Below are 20,445 nucleotides of genomic sequence, written 5' to 3' on the forward strand. Positions count from 1 at the left end.
GCCAATCCCCAGCACAATTCCTACCTGAAATTCACCCTCCAGCCAAGCTATTTTCAAGGATAAATGGGAAACATATATTTTAAAACGTAAGTGTGAAATACAGTATTTACAGGCACTGAGGTCTCAAAAAGTCTGCCTCCTCATCAACACTTATGAAGGAGCCCCCACCCCCCACCCCCAGAGAATGCACTTGTTGACACAAGGGCACTAGTTGGGGAGAGTGGCATGGGGACCCCAGACCTGGGATGCACCGGGGACCAAGGCAAGCACGGAGGCTGCCAGGTAAACACCCAGGGCAGCGGGGCTGCAGGTTCAAGCTGGTGGACTGAAATAATAACAACAGTAATGGTAACTGAGCCAACAAACACTAGGGCAATCCCAGGGGAAGCTGCAAAAGAAAGTAATGTGATCAGGTTCACTGTGCTGGGGGCAAATCCACGGAATGCAAACACGGGCCTTTGATTTAAGCGACATTGGGATGTGACCTCGGGGCAGGACATGAAGGGGGTCATACATCCTGGTCCTGTGAAGATGGCCCCAGAAGACAATGCCTAGCACTCCCATGCCAGAATCAGTGGTTCTGTCCTTGAAACCCTGAGACCGAGAAGGACGCACATCTGAAAAGACAGAAAAGAGCTGCCACAGGGGTGGGCCTGGGTGGGGCAGGGTGCAAGGTCTTTGCTCTAAGCTTGATGTGCTACCATCTGAATTTGTAAGTGACAAACATTTTACAATGGTAAAAAATAAGTGCAGAAAAAGTCTCTATTCACTACTCAATAAAGTGAGATATAACTAATGTGGAGGCCTTTGCCTGGAAATTTTAAAGCTCTCTCTTAAGCAGCATTTGGCTCAAAGAGGAAATCAAAACCCAAATTTGAAAATATCCAGATATACTTAAAACAGTACATCAGAGAGAATATTCCTTAGAGGAAAATTCATAGCCTTAAATATTTTTGGTAATAAACAAGCAACAAAAATAATTTAATTAAACCTCTCTACAATTCCGATAATTCTAATGCAAGTGTTTTTGATAAAAGCACCGAACGATTCTCCAGCACCAGCTGGGGGTCTTGCAGCTCGACTCAGTTCCAACACTCTCCACCTGGAGGAATCGTCAGGTTCAGGGCTCAGCTCCACAAGCCCCCCCCACCCCCACCTCCATCACAGGTCCAGGTTGTCACCTGTGTTTCTGTCCCTCCACTTTGGAGGGGCGGCCCCCACGAGCCTCCTCGGGTTCATTACCTTGTTAGCATGGCTCAGAGAGCACAACTTTTCACCTGTGAGGTTATGGGTTTATTATAAAGGAGGTGTTCAAGAGCCGCCAGAGGGAGGAGATGCACAGGGCAAGCCTGGGTTGTTCAAGACCAGACACCAGGCCCCCAGTGGAACCCTTTAGGCTAACCCCCAACCCCCGTCACCAAACTTAGACTTAACTACAATCTCGGCTTCCCCAGAAAAACAGAGCATCAGGACCCACTGGCCCAGAGTGAGTGAGGCCTCTGCCTCCCCCTAAGGACGGCAACATTGTCATAACCACCTGTGTACCTTCCTCCTTCCCACCCCTCTGCCTACAAAAGTCCTTCCCTGTGCAGCAACTATATTCCCGTGCAGGAATCAGAAATAAAGCCAACAGAGCTCTGGGATGTACTCAGCTGGCTTTGGTCCTTGAACAGGGAAGGGCACAGGGCCTTGGCACCCTACCAGGCACCCCTCTGCTCCCCATCTCCACGCGGTCACCCAGAAGCCCCCCCTTGTGGGCCTAGGGGCAGCGTCATCATGCAGGCACAGGTGACTCTGTTACTGTCCACTCGTGCTGAGCCCCACATCAGGCGGGAACAGATGCCCTCGTCAGACCCCAGCCTTCTGGGAGCAGGTGCTTCCAGTAACAGGAAGACGCCCTTACCCTTCGTAATGTAGGGAGCTCTGGGTGTTAGGAACTCTGTGCTGGGACAGGGACAGAGACCAAATTTGTGTGTCGCCATACCACAGCCCTTCAGAAGGGTGGAAGAGAACAGAGCGAGCCTGGGCCACCTTCCCTCCGACCGGCCCGAGGGCAGAGCCCCAGAGCTGGTGCTTACCTTCCCCTGGCATCGGGCTGAGAGGGCATCTCCAGCGTCACTGTTCGGGCGCCGGCCTTGGGGCCCGGATCCTGCCTGTCGTCCCTCCAGGTCTGTGTGGGGCCACCACGTGTAAGGACGCAGGTGGCTCTGCAGGCACTGGACTGCCTCCTGGCTCTGTGTGCCATGGAGCGGGGGCCCAGCTGCCACCCTGCAAGGACTATGACGAGGAGTGGTGCCCTCCAGCCACACCTGTGGCGGGGGCCCATGAATGTCTCTGCTTTTAGCCTCCGAGTTTGGGAGTGATTTGCTTACAGAGCCACAGGCGGCGGGAAGCTTGTCAAGTGCAGATTCTTCACAACTCCCTGGAGGCTGCACCCTAGCAACGTTCAGCTGAAGCCACGCCGCCCATGTACACCTGGCTGTGGGGACAGGTGGACACGGAGGAAGGACCTCATGTGGACTCCAAAAGATTCTGTGAGCTCAGAGCTGCTCGGTGAGTCCTGGTTCCACTGACACAGTTTGTTCTGTGGCTCTGGAAGGTTCTGTGCGTTCTGGTTCCATTTTATTCAGAGTTTGTTCTGTGGGAATGTTCTGTGCGTTCAGGTTCTGTGTAAATCTGGAGTTTGCTCCATGGAAGGTCCTGTGCATTCTGGTTCCATTTAATTCAGAGTTAGCTTTATGGACTCTGGAAAGTTCTGTGAGTTTTGGTTCTGTGTAATTCAGTTTGTTCTGTGGCTCTGGAAGATTCTGTGAGCTCTGAGCCTTATCTGCAAGGACAGAAAGTCCACTTACACACAAGGTGGGCAGGCAGGCTCAGCAGGAAGCCTGGAACAATGAGGCGAGCGGAGCATCACAACTACAGTGGACATCCAGTCACAACCAGGGTGGCCAGGGAGCGCCCACAGGCAGTGAGTGAGGGGCCCGGATCCTGACCAGGGTCATGTGTCAGGTGTGAACTGCAAGACCCAGGCCCTCGCCATGGGGAGGGGCGGTGACCATCAGGCGTCACACCCCCGAGGCCAGAAAGGAGCCTGCCGTGAGGGGGGGGCCCAAGGCCAGAGCGCAGGCTGTGTGTGTCCTCCAGGCAGCCAGCAATTTCAAACCACCAGAGCTGCTTTCATTGTCCAGTTGTATCCACAGCATGTAGCCATCCAGCTTGAAATGTAGGGGCCACAGGGCCTGGGGAGTCCTGGGGACGCACTCGGCACCCCCCCCCAAGGGCTCCATGGCAAGCTCTTAGCACAACAGTAGATTTCCTTTAGGGTCCTCTGTCCAAATGTGAGCAGAAAATGGCTACCTCTCTGGACCAGCTCAGAACTGGCCACTTAGCGGTCTGCTGTGGAAGAGTGTGCATGAGCAGACACCTGGGCCCTGCAGGCCCCCCAGCCCCTCAGGGTGGGGTGGGGAACGGGACTGTAAGAGGGTGGGGGTGGGGCGGCCGAGCAGCCCTTGCCCCAGAAGGCATCCCCCACAGCTGAGTCCGTTCCTGCGCATGAGTCAGCTGCGCTGCCATATGGAGCCCTGCGGAGCAGACGTGGCTCTTTGAGGCGTCTGGGATCAGGTGTGCACAGGGCTGGTGTCTCCAGAGGCCCCTGCCGTGGGCATGGGGACCGTCTTCTTCACTGCGTCCTCACGTGGGCGTCCCTCTGTTCATATCTGTGTCCTGATCTCCTCTTCTAAGAACACTGGTCAGATTGGATTAGGGTCCACACAGATGAACGTATTTTAACTTAATCATCTCTTTAAAGCCCCCCAGTCTCGGAATACAGCCCCATTCTAATGTAGAGGGGGTTAGGGCTTTAACACGTGATTAGAGGGGGACACGGTTCAGCTGTTTAGGGTTGCCAGAATTAGCAAATAAAAACACAGGACGCCCAGTTAAATTTGCATTTCAGATAAGCAACACATTTTTTGTAGTTTTTCTGAAATTCAAATTTAGCTAAGAGTCCTGTGTTTTATCTGGCAACCTTACACTTAACAAACCACTCCAAACTGTGGCTTAAAATCACAAGCGCTAATTATTGCTCACAGGCCTGCAGGCCAACTGTTTGGGGTCAGCTGGCTGCAGGCTGGTCTTGGGAGGCTTTGGGTGGCCTTGGCCGGGACAGCTGGCCTCTCTTCCACATGGTCCTTCGCCAGCAGGTTGGCCTAGGTTTGCTCCTGTGGTACGGGAGAAAGTGACCATGGCAAAGCCCCTGAGGCCTGCCTTGGAACTGGCACACCAAAATTTCAGCCACATTTTACGGGCCAGCCCAGACTCTATGGGTGGGAAGAAGGATGCTACCCTGCAGCATAGAGGGAGGAGGGATACGTTTGCCATCAATCTACCCTGGAAGCCTGGAAGCTTCACGTGGGTTGGTGAAGTATGGACCCAGAACAAAGCAGGGGCCATAGTCTTGGAGGGGGGCCCTTAGTGGGGAGGGCACTGATTTCTACAAAGCCCAGAGGTTCTGCGTCAGGGTGTGGTGGAGGAGAAATCATTGACCACGACCAACATTAGGCTACCTTAGAGACACTGTACGTTCAGTTCCAGACCACTTCAATATAGCGGAACTCTTAGTAAATAGAGTCACGTGAATTGTTGGTTTCCCAGGGCATATAGAAGTCATGTTTACACTACCCTGTAGCCTATTAAGTGTACATTAATGTCGTGTCTAAAACAATAATGTACTTGCCTTAATTAAAAAATTCTTTCTTGCTAAATGCTAGCCATCATATGAGCCTTCTGCATGTCATAATTTTTTTTGCTGGTGGAGAGTTTGAAATATCACAAGAATTACCGAAATGTGACACAAGACACAAAGTGAGCAAATGTTATTGGAAAAATGGCACCAAAAGACTTGCTTCACACAGGGCTGCCACAAACCTTCAGTTTGTAAAAACACAATATCTGTGAGGTGCAGGGAGAGGAGATCTGCCTGAAGGGGTCCTGCAGAGCCCTAGGAACAGGCTGTGGACACAGCTAGTTCCCTTGGAACAGGGGGGCAGGTATGCTAGTCTGCAGGAGAAACAGAGGCCAATGCGCTGGCTGAAGGCAGTGAGGTGTCCATGACAAAGTGTGGCTGTGCATGCACAGAGCCCAGGCTTCCATGCATCACTCATTCCACAGACATATCCTGAGTGCCTACTGTGTGCCAGGTGCTGGTCCCAATGCAGGAGACCCAGCAGGGACCCAGACAGACAAAGTCCCAGCCTCTCTGGGCAATCAGCAAGACAAGTGCAGTGATGCTGATCTATGGAGAAAAATAAAGCAGAGCAGAGAAGAGACAGTTCTGGGGAAGCAGCCGTTTGAATAAGGTGCTCATAGATCTTGCTGAGAAGGAGGCACCTGATTAAACGGATGGAGAATTCAGACCAGCAAACCTTACAGTGACTGGACTTAATGTTTATTGAATTTCTAGAACCCAGTGGTCATAACCCAGGACCCCATGCCAGGGCAGGCCATCCAGGAGGGTCTGTGAGCCCCCCTACACAGAGCCCTGGGCTTTCTTTCTCCTGATTCAATCCAGCCTCCCTGTGGGAGGTGTTCTGAGAGTCAGTTGCTATGGGAAGTATCTCAACGGGCAGGAATCCAAAGTCAAGAGCACTGCCTATCAGCCTTCAAGGACCCCCACCTGAGAGGCTGAATGGGCTTTACCGGGCATGCTGGGAACTCATCCCACAGTGGAGTGGCTCTGCTGCCGAGCGGCTGCTTCCTCAGCCAGAGTTACCCTCCATGAGGGAGTGCCGGGGCTTCTCGCTCTTCTCACTGGTGTCCGAGCAGGACCCCTAGCTGCCCGACCACCTCAGTGGGTGGAGGCAGAGACCCAGTCTCAACCAGTAGGGAGTTAAACTCTCCGTCACTCTTGGCCACAGCTGCTCTGGCAGATGCCCCTGATAGCAGGTGTGGGGTCAGGGGCTGCAGGCAGAGAAGGGGACTGTTGAAAAGGCCAGGGAGGATCCCTGGTGGTTTGTAAGGAACCATCAGAGGCTGGTACTGGAGCAGTGACAGTCGTGGAGCATATTCTATGCCCTGGATCAGCTCTCGCATGGAAACAGCTGGGATCCATGGGCTGGCCTCCCTACAACACTCCATGAGTAAGGGGTTATTAGGAAGGAGTAAAGAATTGGAAAGAGCTGGGGGGATGTAGGCTCCCCCCTCCAACATTCATCAAGGGCCTTGGGTTGGGACTCAGACAAAGGCAAAGTGCAGCTCAGAGCAGTGTGGTCTGGAGTGAAGCCTCAATACCCACACTCCCCCGTGTTCCATACCTTTCTCTGGAAATTGCTGAAAAGAGCCCCAGCACCATCCCTGGAAAGGCCGAGAAACAGCCTCTGGGTAGGGCCTCTGGAAGGAAGTGTCAACCTCCAGAACATTCTGCCACAACTGTGATGTGAGGATCAAAAAAGCATGGGATGGAAAGTGCACAGCACCAAAGATGGACAGCAGATCCTAAAACAGCAAATAATGCAGATCACCTTGAGGAAAGACAGTCAACTTCTTAAGAGGAATGATGGAGGACCTAACAACGGGAGAAAATTACTCAACACAATTGTGTACCTGCTGAAACTGTCTTTCAAAGAGGATGAAATAAAGATAATTTCAGAGAAGTCACAACAGTATTTTTCTTTTCACAGGCAACAAAAGAAAAAATAGACTTGGGCCTCATGAAAATTAAGTTTGTTGTGTATCAAAAGACAGTATCAACAGCGTTAACAGGCAACTCAGAGAATGTGAGGTAATGTTTACAAGTCACGTATTGATAAGAGATGAATATCCAGAATATATAGAGAACTCCTAGAACTCAACAAGAAAAAACCAAACAATCCAATTTAAAAATGAGCAAAGGATTTGAAGAGATGTTTCTCCAAGACAGACAAATGGAAATAAGCAAAGGGAAAGATATTCAACATCACTATCATTAGGGAAATGCAAATTGAAACCACAAGGAGATGCCACCTTGTTACAATGACTACTGTCAGAAGGAAAAAGAAAACAGAAAATAGCAAGTGTTGGCAAGGATGTGGAGAAATAAGAACCCTAATGCATTACAGGTGGGAAGGTAAAATGGTGCAGCTACTGCGGAAAACAGTATGGCAGTTCCTCAAAAAATTAAACATAAAATTACCACATGATATAACAATTCCACTTCTGGGTACACACCCAAAAGAAGTGAAAACAGGGTCTGGAAGAGATATTTGCACACCCAGTGTTCACAGCAGCATTATTCACAACAGCCAAGAGGTAGAAGTACCCCAAGTGTTCCACCACAGATGAGCGGGTTAAAAAAAAAGTGTGGTCCATACTCATGATGGAATATTTTTTTTTGTCCACAACATATGGAGGTTCCCAGGCTAGGGGTCAAATTAGAGCTGTAGCCACTGGCCTACGCCACAGCCACAGCAATGCCAGATCCTTAACCCACTGAGTGAGGCCAGGGATTGAACCCACATCCTCATGATACTAGTTGGGTTCGTGAACCACTGAGCCACGACAGCAACTCCCTCATGATGGACTGTTACTCAAATTTACAGAGGAAAGAAAATCTGGCTTATGTGACAACATGGATGAACCTTGAGAACACTATGCTCCGTGAAATAAGTCAGTAAGAAAAAGACATACACTGTATGATCCACTTGTATGAGGTCCCTAAAGCAGTCATAGTCATAGAGACAGAAAATAGATGGTGGGGCCAGGGGGTTGGGGGCATCAATTAGTGTTAATGGGGACAGAGTTTCAGTTTGGGAAGATGAAAATATTCTCAAGATGATGGTGATGGTTGCATGACAGTGTGAATGTGCTTAATGCCACTGCACTTAATGTACTAAATGCCACTTAAAAATGTTAAGATGGTAAATTTGTTAGATGTAAATTACCACAGTTTTAAATTTTTTTAAAGAAACAGAGTTTACCACCAAGTGACCAGCTTTGAAGGAGCTTGCACTCAGTACTCTGTTTCTCAGAGTTCATTGTCCTCTTTCTTTCCCAGGCACCACCCTGACTATTTGATGTTTCCTGGGTTCCATCCTTCCCTCCTGAACCTAATATCACATTCCCATTCTTTTGTTTTCTTTTTTTATTTTAAGGGCCTTGCCTGAGGCATATAGAGGTTCCCAGGCTAGGGGTCAAGCTGGAGCTGCAGCTGCCAGCCTACGACACAGCCACAGCAAAGCGGGATCTGAGCCGCATCTGCGACCTACACCATGGTTCATGACAACACCAGATCCTTAACCCATTGAGCGAGGCCAGGGACCGAACTCACATCCTCATGGATACTGCTGAGCCACAATGGGAACTCCTCCCATTTTTTTAAATCAAAAGCTAAGCATTTAAAACATATCAAAAAAGTGAAAAGACAACTCACAGAATGGGAGAAATTTTTTTTGCAAATAATGTCTCTGATCATGGACTATGTTAAATGGAGAACACTTACAACTTAATAATAAAAAGACAACCTAATTTAAAAATGGGCAAAGGGGGAGTTTCCGTCGTGGCGCAGTGGTTAACGAATCCGACTGGGAACCATGAGGTTGCGGGTTCGGTCCCTGCCCTTGCTCAGTGGGTTAATGATCCGGCGTTGCCGTGAGCTGTGGTGTAGGTTGCAGACGCGGCTGGGATCCAGCGTTGCTGTGGCTCTGGCGTAGGCCGGTGGCTACAGCTCCGATTCCACCCCTAGCCTGGGAACCTCCATATGCTGTGGGAGCGGCCCAAGAAATAGCAACAACAAAGACAAAAGACCAGAAAAAAAAAAAAAAAAAAGTAGGTACAGCACCTCCCTTAAAAAATTATGTAATAAAATTCATTAAGTAATAAAAAAATTAAAAAAAAATGGGCAAAGGATCTGAATAGGTGTTTCTCTAAAGAAAATATATAGCCAGTGAGTGGTCAATAAACACATGCAAAGATGCTCAGTGTCACTAGCCATCAGGGAAATGCAAGTCAAAACCACAAGAGATAGCATTTCACACCAGGATGGCTGTGATCAAAAAGGCAGACAGTAACTAGTGTTGGCGAGAATGTGAGGAATGGGGTCAGATTGTGGGATGGAAAATGTACAGCCACTCTGGAAAGCAGTGTGGAGGTCCCTTAAATAATTAATCATAGATTGCTGGACCATATGATACAGCAATTCCACTCCTAGGTACATACCTAGGAGAATGAAAACATATATGCACATGAAACTTGAGCACAAACGGCCCACAGCAGCATTGTTCCTAAGTCTAGAACTGGGAACAACTTAGATGTCCTTCAGCTCTAAACGGATGAAGAATACGCGGTCCACACATCAGTATTGTTGGATGAAGGGTATTGGGTCCACACATCAGTATTGTTGGCTCAGTGATTAAAAAGGAAAGAAGCACTGACACAGGCTACCACAGAGCCGAACCCAGACTATGTCACACAGTGGGAAAGAAACCAGACACAAAAGGCCACATGTTGTGTAACTGTGTTCATATGAAATGTCCAGAACAGGCAGTTCTGTGGGACAGAGAGTAGATTAGTGGGGCTGGGGGTGGGGAGAAATGCAGGAAGTGGAAGCTGAAGGGTGTGGGGGCTCCTCCGGGCTGATGAGCGTGTTCTAAAAGGCCTTGTAGTGGTGGTTCTACAACTGTGTGAATAAACACGTTCTGTGGTGAGCTGCACATTCTAAGTGGTGAGCTGTCTGGTATTCGACCTACAGCTCAGCAAAGCTACTTAGGAGAAAAATTGTAATTTCCTCTCATCCCCAGTTCTTTCCCCAAAAAACTTGCCAAGATCCACTACAGTCTAGAAAACCAGAAACCCCACTGATTGGCAGAAATCACTCTCCTCAGAAACCGTTGTTAAGACACACACACAGACACACACACCACCCTAAGAAATTGTTCTGGTCCCGCCCTGTCCAATGGAAATAGAATGTGAGTCAGAAACGTAATTTTAAATTTTCTAGTGGCCATAATTAAAATTTTTAATGGAACATGTACAAGTTAATCTAATAACGTCTTATTTAACCCTGACTCTCCAACATATTACCATTTCAACATGTGGTCAGTAGAGACAATTTTAATGCAATGTTTTACAAGATGTGTGTTTTACAGCCACAGCAGTCTGACTCAGGCCACCAGTCTCACGTTCCCGCACGACCAATGGCAGAGTGTGGAGTGGTGTGTGGCTATACTCCCAAATCGCACGTGGCAGATGGATTTGAGAAAAGCCAGAAAAGAATTTGCTGGCTAATGTAAATGAAGGCCACAGTAGAGCCTGTCTATAGGGGGCCTGACCCCAGGACTTTAATTCTTCTCTGTCTCATCTCCCGGCTCCACATTGCTGAGCTGGCGTCACTTACACAAGTTCATGAATTTGAACCCGCCCCCCTGCCCCCAGTCCCCCGTCCCCAGACACCCCACCTAAAGGAGCATTCGCTCTTTTCAACAGTTTCAGGGAAAAAACTTGATCCTGATCAGGTTGTTGAGCCAAAATGAAGGGAGGGTCTGATTGGCCAGCTGGGGTCATGTGCCCAAGGGGCGTGGCATCTCTACTGGCACACCCCCTGATGGGGGGCAGGGCAGTTCCCAAGACCAAGGACTGGCTGCAGGCAGAGCCCAACACCTGCATCCCAGCTCAGTGCAGCCTCTGGGGTTGAAAGCAAACTCAGTTCCAAAGCAGCTTCTTAGTTGCCAGGAGTTTATCTCATCTCGGCCCCCAGCTTCTGCCCAACTGAGAAGCAAATCTCTCAATCTAGAGGTATTTAAAGATTGAGTCCAGGTCACAGTTCAACTCGCTAACAGGCTCTGCCTCCCTAAATGGTGTTGGGGGCAGAGGAAAGCTGACACTAGTACCAGGAGGCCTGTCCCGCTGTTGGCCTCTGATGGGAGTGTCTCACCCACTCAGGGCCGCCTTGTGCAGCTCTACAGGTTGTGCACTCTACAACCCCACAGGGGGCCCTCAGCTTAGACTACAGTGAGCACAGGTCTTCCTGGAGTTGTGTGGGAGCAGCTCTGATCCTACATGCCTCTGGTCCTAGCTGACCACCTGGCTTTGGGGCAGGTGTGGCTCCTCTGTGGTGAGGCTGCTCTCCCCTACACACCCCACCCCCACCCCCAGCAGCCTCGTCTTCCTGTGCTGCCGCCCCCTCAGCACCTCTCTGCCCTGGGCCAGCCTCATAAAGCAGGTCACTGTCCCTCAGACCTTCGTCCTGCCCCTTCCTCGCCTTCTCCCGAATCCCACCATGAGGTGGGGCCTTGCTCACCCAGCCCCCAGCCCCGCACCTGTCCTCTCTGCATGGGAACTTGGCTTGTTCCTCCCTGGATGGTGGTGGCTTGTGCTGCATGAGGCCACCTCGGGGATTTCAGACCCCCTTTCCATGCACAGTCTCACCTGGAGGGTGGGTTAGGGAGGGAATTCCTTGGCTCCAGTTGGTCTCACTCTCCAGGTAGCAAGGTATCCAGGGATGAAAACACCTCGAGGGGCTCAGACACACCCGCTGTTTGCACACACTGCACAGACCTGCACGCAGGGCATAAAGGAGTTGTTCTCCCACCTGACAGACATGCAGCTGAGGCCCACAGAGACCCCTGCAGTCTCAGGGTACCTAGTACCAGACCCTCCCTGCCAGGAAGACCCCTGCTTGCCTGCATTCCAATCCCTGGGGAGGAATTTGAGTCTTAGAGAGGGTTTTGGAGTAATTTACTCCAGCAAGAGAAAAGAAGACCTCCTGGCTTTTTCTAGAAGTAAAAACTGCTCTGTACCCACCCGTGCCCTTTCAGGAGGGTCACATACCAGGCAGAGGCACACAACCCACTCAGCCATCCAAGCCCATGCTTGGGTGTCAGGTTGATATTGGGGCAGAAACCAGGGAGGAAGGGCTCACTGCCAAGCAGGCAGCCAGCTGTGCAGGCCTTGCCTGAGTGGGTTTGCGGGAGACAGACTGGACAGACAGGGTGAGCTGAGGATCCTGCCAAAGCGTTGTTGGGGCACAGGCTGGAGGGTAACGGGTGCTGGTTACGGCTCCTGCCAGGAAGGCAGAAAGGGAGGGGAAGCGGAAGCGCAGGCTGGGGTCCGTGAGTGCGGGATGGCCAGAGGATTGGCCAGTGTCCCCAACCCCGGCCAGCATGTGTACCTTCCTGCTGGCAACTGCTTGATGTTAGAATTTCACATTTTTACTTTCATTGTTTTACAGTCACTTTCTACTGTGGCAGGCAGGTGATACTGTCTTCCACTCACTACAGTGCCATGAATTCCCTCTTTTCTTTTTTTTCCTTTTACTCAAGGTATATGGAAGTTCCCAGGCCAGGGGTCCAATTGGAGCCACAGCTGCCAGTCTACACCACAGCCACAGCAATGCAGGATCTAAGCCACATATGTGGCTAACACCACAGCAACGCCAGATCCTTAACCCACTGAGTGAGGCCAAGGTTCGAACCCACATCCTCATGGATACCAGTCGGATTTGTTTCCACTGTGCCACAATGGGAATTCCTCATAAGTTCCCTCTTAAATACAGTCTTCAAGTTGAAAAGGGAAATGTGTGTCTAGAGGAAGTTTTGAGGGAGCTGGAAGGACAAGGGAGTGAAATGCCAGGGGTGGCGCCAGGACCGGCTGGGCCACCAAACCGCCACCAGCCTGGTGGTGCCGGCCCAGTCCTACAGGCCGGGCACCCGACCTCAGAGCCTCAGACCAAGGGCCTATGTTGAGGAGGACACAAGGCCAAGGGTGTCTTGTTCAACAAAGCACCTGTGAAAAGGCAGTTTTGAGACAATTGTGATTCGAATATGCAGATATTAATGGGGTTATATAGGTGAAAATGTTTATCCATTAAAAATAGGGAGGTGTTTGAGATGGGCTTTGGGGGTTCTTTCTGGGAGCTGGGCTCCTCCTGTCGGCCAGGCTACCAGGGGAGGCCTTAGAGCTGCCCAGAGCCCAGGTCAGGGGACAGACTTGGCCATAGACAGAACCCCCAATGGAGTAGGAGCATCCGCCCTCGAGAAGGACCTGGCGTTGGGCCTTGGGACTGGACGACTGGCAGGTAGGGTCTGGGGCGAGAAGGTGAAACGTTCTGCTTTGGGGGTTGTAAGCAGCACCTCCCCCTGAGAGGGCAGTGAGACGAGGCCAGAGGTGGGAGCCATGGGGCCACTCTCCCTGCAGCCGGTGGGGTAGATGAGACAAGCAAGCCTCAAGGAAAGGGTGGGGCTGTCCTTCTCCGGAACATTCTGTGGCCCTCCCCCACCCACAGTGAAAGCCAGGTGGAAAGATACACAGAACATGAAATTTGCCATTTTAAGCATTTTTTATGCACAGTTCAGTGGCAGTAATGAACACAGTGTCTTCAAGTTTCATCCACGTTATAGCAGGTGTCAGAACCTCCTTCCTGTTGAAGGCTGCATCACAGTCCCTTGTGTGTGTTTATCACCATTTGTTTATCCTCTGTGTTGCTTCCATCTCCCGGCTGCAGTGAACACGGGTGTACAGAAATCTCCTGGAGCACCTGCTTTCAGGCCTGTCCTATATACACCCAGAAGTCAGATTGCTGGGGCCTATGGCAGCTCTGTTGAACTTTTAAGGACCCACTGCACTGCTTTCCTCGGTGGCTGCATCTCTTCACATGTCACTGACCCCTGTGAGCCCAAACTCTTTGTGACCGTGTCTCCACCTAATGTGGCTGGACCTGGGGATGGATCTGGGGGGCCAGAGAGGAAGTGGGGTGGGGAATGGGGCGAGGTACTGGAGTTGGATGGGTAGCAGTTGGTGGTGTGGACGTGAGTGAATGAGCTGGGGGTGGGGTGGGGAGAGATGGTATTGCTCAGGCTGTTGTAGGTCCCCCCACACCCATCTCAAGCCCTGCAGGTGCTCACTCCAGCCTGTTGTGACAGAACCTTCCAGGTTAGGGATCAGCTTGGGGTCAATCCACCCTCATGGCCAGAGATGTGGAATTGCCTCCCTGTCATTCCGAAGCCTGGCCCCGCCTCACCTGGCAGAGCTCACCTGCATAGTGGGTAGTGCTGGGCTGGACCTCCCCATCGCCAAGGTCACTCAGGCAACACAAGCTGGGTGGTACACAGGACTCAGGCATTTTACGTGAGTTTCAAGTAGGTAGTCAGCAATTAATTAGAGGCCACCAAGAAGGGACTGGGTAATCACAGAGATGCCCTCTGCACCCCCGACAACCCCCACTCCAAGAATCCCGTGCACACGTGAGACTCCTCATGTGTGCAGGCACAGCTCTGGGTAATTTGCAAAACCCTCAGGGCAAATGGACTGACTCCTCCTACTGGCCATATGACCTGGATCCAGCCAGCAAGAGCACCTTATTCTCTGGGCCAGAATGATTGGTTCAAACAGACATGTGCCCAAAAGTTGGACAATGAAATCCTTATCGGATATGTGTGCACCAATGGAGCTTTTTTAACACCATGGCTGTTAAGCTGGTTAGCCTTGAGCTGCTGGCAGCTATGGTGCCCCTGACTTGGGAAGAGCCTACCTGAGAAGAAAACCTGTATGGAGGACAAAGGAGAAAGGCAGATTCCTCGTGACCTCATGGATCCCCTGGATCAAGCCATGTCTGAAACCAGATATACCCTTGGACTTCATATTGCAGGAGCCAACCAGGTCTCTTTCATTGCTCAGCAAGTTGAGGTTGAGAGTCTGTCATTTCTCCTGGAGAGGGGCAGCAGCATGCAGACCAAGAGGGAACACATGCTCAGGGTGGTCCTCAGCTGGATGCAGCAATGATGCCCAAAAAGCCAGTTTCTCAAAATAAGTAATTAGACTCCAGTGAGCTGCTGGACAGTCTGGGCTTGAATCCTGGCCCCATCGCTGACAGCTCTGTGTCCGTGGGCCAGTGGCACATCTCACCTTTTGTCCCCAGGTCCTCTTGTATACTGAATGCTCCAAGCATATATCAGCATGTTCTGGACTGTGCTGTAGTAACAGTTCCCCCAATGTCTGTGTCCTGCAAAAGCTTGTGCCATGTGCCTCGCACAGATCAACTGGCAGCTCTACTCCATGGAACCCTCACACCAGGAGCTAGATGCCCAGCCCATATGTGACCCAAGCCTCTTCCATGGTCGCTTCAATGGTCAGAACGAGTCCCGAGGCCCCTTTTCAGACAGACCACACGTGCCATGAAGAAATATTGCCTGGAGTTCCCATTGTGGCTCAGTGGTTAACAAATCCAACTAGGAACCATGAGGTTGTGGGTTCAATCCCTGGCCTTGCTCAGTGGGTTAAGTATCCAGCGATGCTGTGAGCTGTGGTACAGGTCGCAGATGCGGCTTGGATCTGGCGTTGCCGTGGCTGTGGTGTAGGCCGGTGTTTACAGCTCCGATTAGACCCCTAGCCTGGGAAACTCCACATGCCACAGGAAAGACCAAAAAAAAAAAAAAAGAAATATTGCCTGAATGGCCTCGGGGCCTCCAGGAGGGCCCCAAAGGAATGTAGCGGCCAGGGGCCCTCCAAATGTGAGTTGGGGCCCAACTTCCCTGCTCTCAAGGAGACTGGAACAGACTCTGCTCCTCTTGGGGCCTTTGGCCCCTCCCTTCGTGGACCATGCGTGGTTTCACATGCTGACCACCTGGCCTCTGCTCACTGGTCCTCAAGCAGCAGAGGTTGCCCTGCTCAGGTCGTTCCCTCTTGGTCTGCACGCTGCTGCCCCTCCCCAGACGGCCCTCCCTGTCTGCCCAGCTGGCTGCCAACGCATGCCGCCCCACAGTTGCCTGGGCACTGTCTTAGCTTTGCCTATTATTTTACCCTTGCTTAGGGTTGTGCTCCGTCCACCACCCCATCACCAGTGCTTGTGTTTGGCACACAACAGTCTCAGCCTAACGTGCTGGATTGTCAGCTGGCCTCACCCCCTGCTGCCCAGACACCCCCACCCAGTGCCCTGCTGACAGCTGGCTGGCCCAGTATTGACAGCCGATGGCTAACATGCTGGCTGAGCCCACGTGCGTGGCAATGCGAGGCACCCGCCCCCTCCCACACCACGGTCCCTGCATAATCACACTTGATCATGGTGAGCGCTGATTGCGTGCGCTCAGGGACAATCAGCTGCTGGCAGGCTAGCAGGGCTGGGCCCTCGGCAGCCTAACGAGGGTAATTGAGGCAGGGCTGATTGTGCTGGAAAGCTGTGGGGACAGAGCAATGGGAACAGGCCACGTCACACCCCAAACGGGACCATGTTTGCTAAATTTGTTTCCGATGCAATTTCACGCTGATTACACTGACTCTTTCTTGGTAATGGAGCCTGGTGCTTCACTGGCCGCCTGTATGCTGGCTGTGAGGGCGGCCCCTGTGCAGCAGGAGGCAAAGGTGACAATTTATGGGCCCGTCAGAGCCCTTGGAGTGGAGATGCTGCAGGAAGGCAGGCAACGCCACCCGGCTTTTCTGGGGACCCCCCTCCTGGCATGGGGGCCGGCTTTCAGTCCTGCAAGAAACTTATAGCCCCTCAGCTTGCTGTCTGGGACGCCGTGAGGTCCACACTGGTTCTTGTCACTGTCACTGCCTAGAAGTCAGGTACATGCAGGTGTGCAGTGGCCCTTTGGGTCGGTGACACCTGTCTCCTCCAGACATAGGCCTGCCTCTCCCAGTCATCACCTGATGGCCACGCCTCCGGGCAGGAACACTCGCCTGTTGGGCCCCAGAAGCAACAGCCCACAGCCACCCCCCAAGAAAGGAAGCACCAATACCTTCTCTGCCAAGAAACCATGTGTCAGAACTCACAGGATGAATGACAGGCCTGTGTAGGAAAGGCCAGGATTTCCCAAAACAGGTTCCTTGGCTACAAGGCTCCCAACGGGGTGCTCCCGCCGAGAAGTCTAGGACATGCAGCTCCAGCCCTGCTGCTCAGATGGGACCTGGGACCATGTTGCCCAGGATACCCCAGACCCTCTATCTGCATCTGCACTGCTCTCATCTGAGGCAGAACAGTTAGGGAAGTTGAGGACACCGTGTGTGGCGCCAGGACGACAGGACTGTCTGGCTGACACAAAGCCCTGTGCCTCAGTTTCAGCTGGTGGTTCCCCGTGCCCCCAGGGCCCAGCACACAGGAACTCTGCGAGGATGGATACCACACTGGACAGCATCTGCAGTCCTGCGGAGACCCGGCAGCCAGAACCGTGGGCATCAAGGCCCAGCCAGGCCGAGGGCAGGTGCCCCAGCAATGCGGGAACACTGCTCTGAGGGTGGAGGCGGGGATGTACTCATAGGCCTGCTGGCCTCACAGCCCCACCCCAGACTCCCCAGCAAGGAAGACCCAGAGGCGTGAGCTTTAGCAAAAATGTTTACTCTCTCCTTAATGTGTGTGTATTTACAAGTACTAAATCTGAGACAGTAAAATAGGAAATAACCGTGTATTTACACAACCTGTGGGCCGAGTGCCGTCAGCCAAAGCGCCCCTGGGAGAGGCAGTGGCCGAGGGGCAGCTCTGGCCCCTGAGCGATTGCTCTTCTTTTGGGTGGGGGCCCTGCGGCGTTAAAGGACAGCTAATTGTGGGCTTCGTCTTAAAAATAGCTCTCTCTCTCTAAATATATCTATACTAGCTTGTATAGCACCAACGGTGTGAGCCCTCAGCTCCAGAACTGGGAAGAACCAGGCGGAGGCTCGCTCAGCAGGGGTAAACCAGGGTGGGTAGGGTGACGCTGGGCCTGTCTTGGCACTGCAGCCCCCCTTCCATGGGCCCCGGGGTTGGGAAGCAGGGAGGCGGTGGCCAGGGCCAGAGAGTACGGGCAAGCTCGAGGTATATGGAGAGGCCAGGCTCCCACTCCGAGGCTGAGCCGCCCTGGCACTCCTGAGACGTGTGCGGGTGAGGTGGGCGGTAGCAGCAGTGTCTGGGGTGGGTGGGTGTCCTGGCATAGCGCCCTGCGCCATGGCCCAGGCCCCCCAGTCCTGGGGCTGCAGGGGGTCTTCGGGGCAACCAAACCAACCTCCCTGCACAGAGCAGGGCTCCAATCCCCGGCTCCTGCCATCCTCAGGCCAGAGCTGGAGCTTGGGGTCGGAGAGCCTGGCTGGAGGGTGCAGAGGTGACAGTGGGGGCCGGGGCACCACGGAGCCAGGACTCAGCCTGACTGCAGTCCCCGGGGAAGGGCGGTGCAGCGGTGCTGCTGGGTGGACGGCAGGCTTAGGTCAGTGGTCAGCTCGTGTGTAAACAGACAGTGCTAAAGTGCTTGCACCTGACACGTGTGCATGCTTCACGAGGCCACGTGCCGGCAGGCCCCTCCCCCTATGTCACCACCGCCCAGCCAGCTGACCACAGGGTGGGCACAGGGGCCAGGGAAGGGGTGGTGCTAGGAAGAGACCTTGGAACTGGATTCTGAAGAGGGCGGCTCAGGGGCAAGGGGCGCCCCAGACCGGGTGGGGCTGGAAGAACAGGGGCTTCAATCAGAAGCAGCCTCAGGGAAGACTCGGGGGGGGGGGGGCGGCGCGGGGGTGACTCACACCCAGGCCAGCGCCCATCCTGCCTGAGCTCCAGCTGGACGCCCATTGTGGCAGGAGGCCTGAGCCCTGCTCAGTTCTCATGGGGTCCAGGGACCCTGCACCCCATTCCAGGAGCTTCCTGAGTCAGGAGGTGGTGGAGTTCACCCCCTCCTCCCGCGAGGGAGCAGCTCCTAAACTGATTAGGGTGCGCGGTCTGACTGGCGCTGCCTGGGGGGGTGTGGGGTGGCCACAGTTAGCTGTCCCTTAAAGTCCACGGGAATCTAGTACCGTCAAAAAGTGAATTGAAAAGGGGACGGGCCACTGTCTTCACAAGTGACTGATTAATTAAAAAACATGAAAAAAGGGCCTAACAACCTCTAGTATTCAACACTTGCAGTTTTAAAAAGATCAAGTCAGACTAAACGCTAGCACAGTCATGCAGGAATCCTCGGCCCTCGTCCGCGAAGCTCTCGGGCTGAGAAGTTCTCTCCTTCTCACGTCAAAACAAAAACAGGAGGCCTGGGGTGGGGCTCCACGCGGGGAAGCTGCGGAAACTTTCTCCACGACGTTTGGTATCACTTTCCCGCTGCCTTAATTTTCTTATTCTAAATTGTAAAATTTCTCCTCCTCCAGTTTACTGTACAGGACCCCACTGGGGCTGGAGACTGAGGCTAGAGCCACATATATATATATGTATATATATGTACAGGTTTTAATTAAAATGTGTTCTCTCGCTCGCCGAGGGCAGGGTGGGCAGAGCCAACTTCAGGCCCTCTGGTCACTGCGTCCTGCTCCCGCCAGGCCAGAGGGTATGGTCCGAGGCCCCCCCTCAACTCAGGCTGTCCAAGCAGAGTACAGCAAGACCCCCTTGTTCCCATAAAACACGAGCATCGTCCCCAGATGTCCTGCGCTCCAAGGGGTGACACGCTGTTGAGGGGCCAGACTGGAAGCCGTTGAAAGGTGGGGGGTAGAGGGAGGGGGAGGGTGACCAGGGCTGCCCCTGAGGCATCCACAGCCGGGAGCTCAGCCCAGGGGTGGGGGAATAAATAAAGGGAACGTGCACTCATGGCCCGGAGCCCCAGGCCCAGTGGCTCCCAGAGGCACAGCCCTGAGGACAGAATGGGATCCGAGTCCTTCCGGAAGTCACATGGGCCCTGCATGGAGCTGTCCTGCAGCCCCTCCATAGGAGGGAGCCGGGGGCCTCTCTCTGGGCGAGGTCATCACGGCGCTCTGGCCTCGGCCGCGGAGAGCACGCGGTGAATCGGAGGATGGTGGCGGCGGTGCAGCGGCAAACATGGGGGAGCCGGCGTGGCAGGTGGGTGGCGATGGCCAGACTGACTCGGGCCCACCTTGGCTGGGTCCCAGGCATTCAGCCTTCCTCAGCCCTCAGACTGCTCAGGAAGCCGGGCACAGCCGACCCCCTCCCAGCCCCTGGGCCTGGCCCTCCTGGCCTTGGCAGCCCAGCCTCTCCCTCCCAGAGGGGTCACGGCAGTCAGCCTGTTGTTCCGAGAAGGCCCCTGGTCACAGCTGGGCTTCCTAGCCCTGTGGCAAGCAGCTCTGGTGTGGAGGTGCTACAGCAACTCTCATCCACACCAATTAAGAGCAAGGACCCCCATGGGTAGGAAGGGGTCAGGGAAGGCCAGAGGGACCAGGACTGCACACCTGGTCCCCAGGGCACAGCACCTGCCACAGCTGGGGCAAGGCTGCCTCCGTGCACCTCCCAGCTCTGGCCGCCAGACAGAGGCCACCCCCGAGGGACCTCTCACTCAACTCCCGCTGGCCGGGCAATCATGGCCAGTGGCTCAGCTGCTCAAGGCCATGGTGTCCACCACCTGCTCCAACTTGCTCCGGAGCCGCTGCCGCCGGGCCTGCTCATCCTTCTCCAGGGCCGTCAGGATCTACGGGGTCAGGTAGGGGCATCAGGACAGGCCTCACAAGCAGTACCCCGGCTGGTGGGGCTCCCAGGAAGAGGGCAGGTTTGCCCCTTCCACTCTCAGCTGAGCGGCCTGGGTTTTGAGC

General features: G+C 53.4%; 1 protein-coding gene across 1 annotated transcript in view; it reads right to left on the reverse strand.

The window, feature by feature from the left end:
• Window positions 1–17,280: 17,280 nt before the first annotated feature.
• PLXNA1 (plexin A1) overlaps window positions 17,281–20,445 on the reverse strand; it is a 44,315-nt gene continuing 41,150 nt past the window's right edge. The window contains exon 32 of the mRNA XM_047782586.1: window positions 17,281–20,324. Coding sequence (XP_047638542.1) covers window positions 20,229–20,324 — 96 coding nt within the window. The 3' untranslated portion in view covers window positions 17,281–20,228. The remainder of the gene's footprint in view (window positions 20,325–20,445) is intronic.

Source organism: Phacochoerus africanus, chromosome 1 (genome assembly GCF_016906955.1).
Source record: "Phacochoerus africanus isolate WHEZ1 chromosome 1, ROS_Pafr_v1, whole genome shotgun sequence".
NCBI classification, from domain to species: domain Eukaryota; kingdom Metazoa; phylum Chordata; class Mammalia; order Artiodactyla; family Suidae; genus Phacochoerus; species Phacochoerus africanus.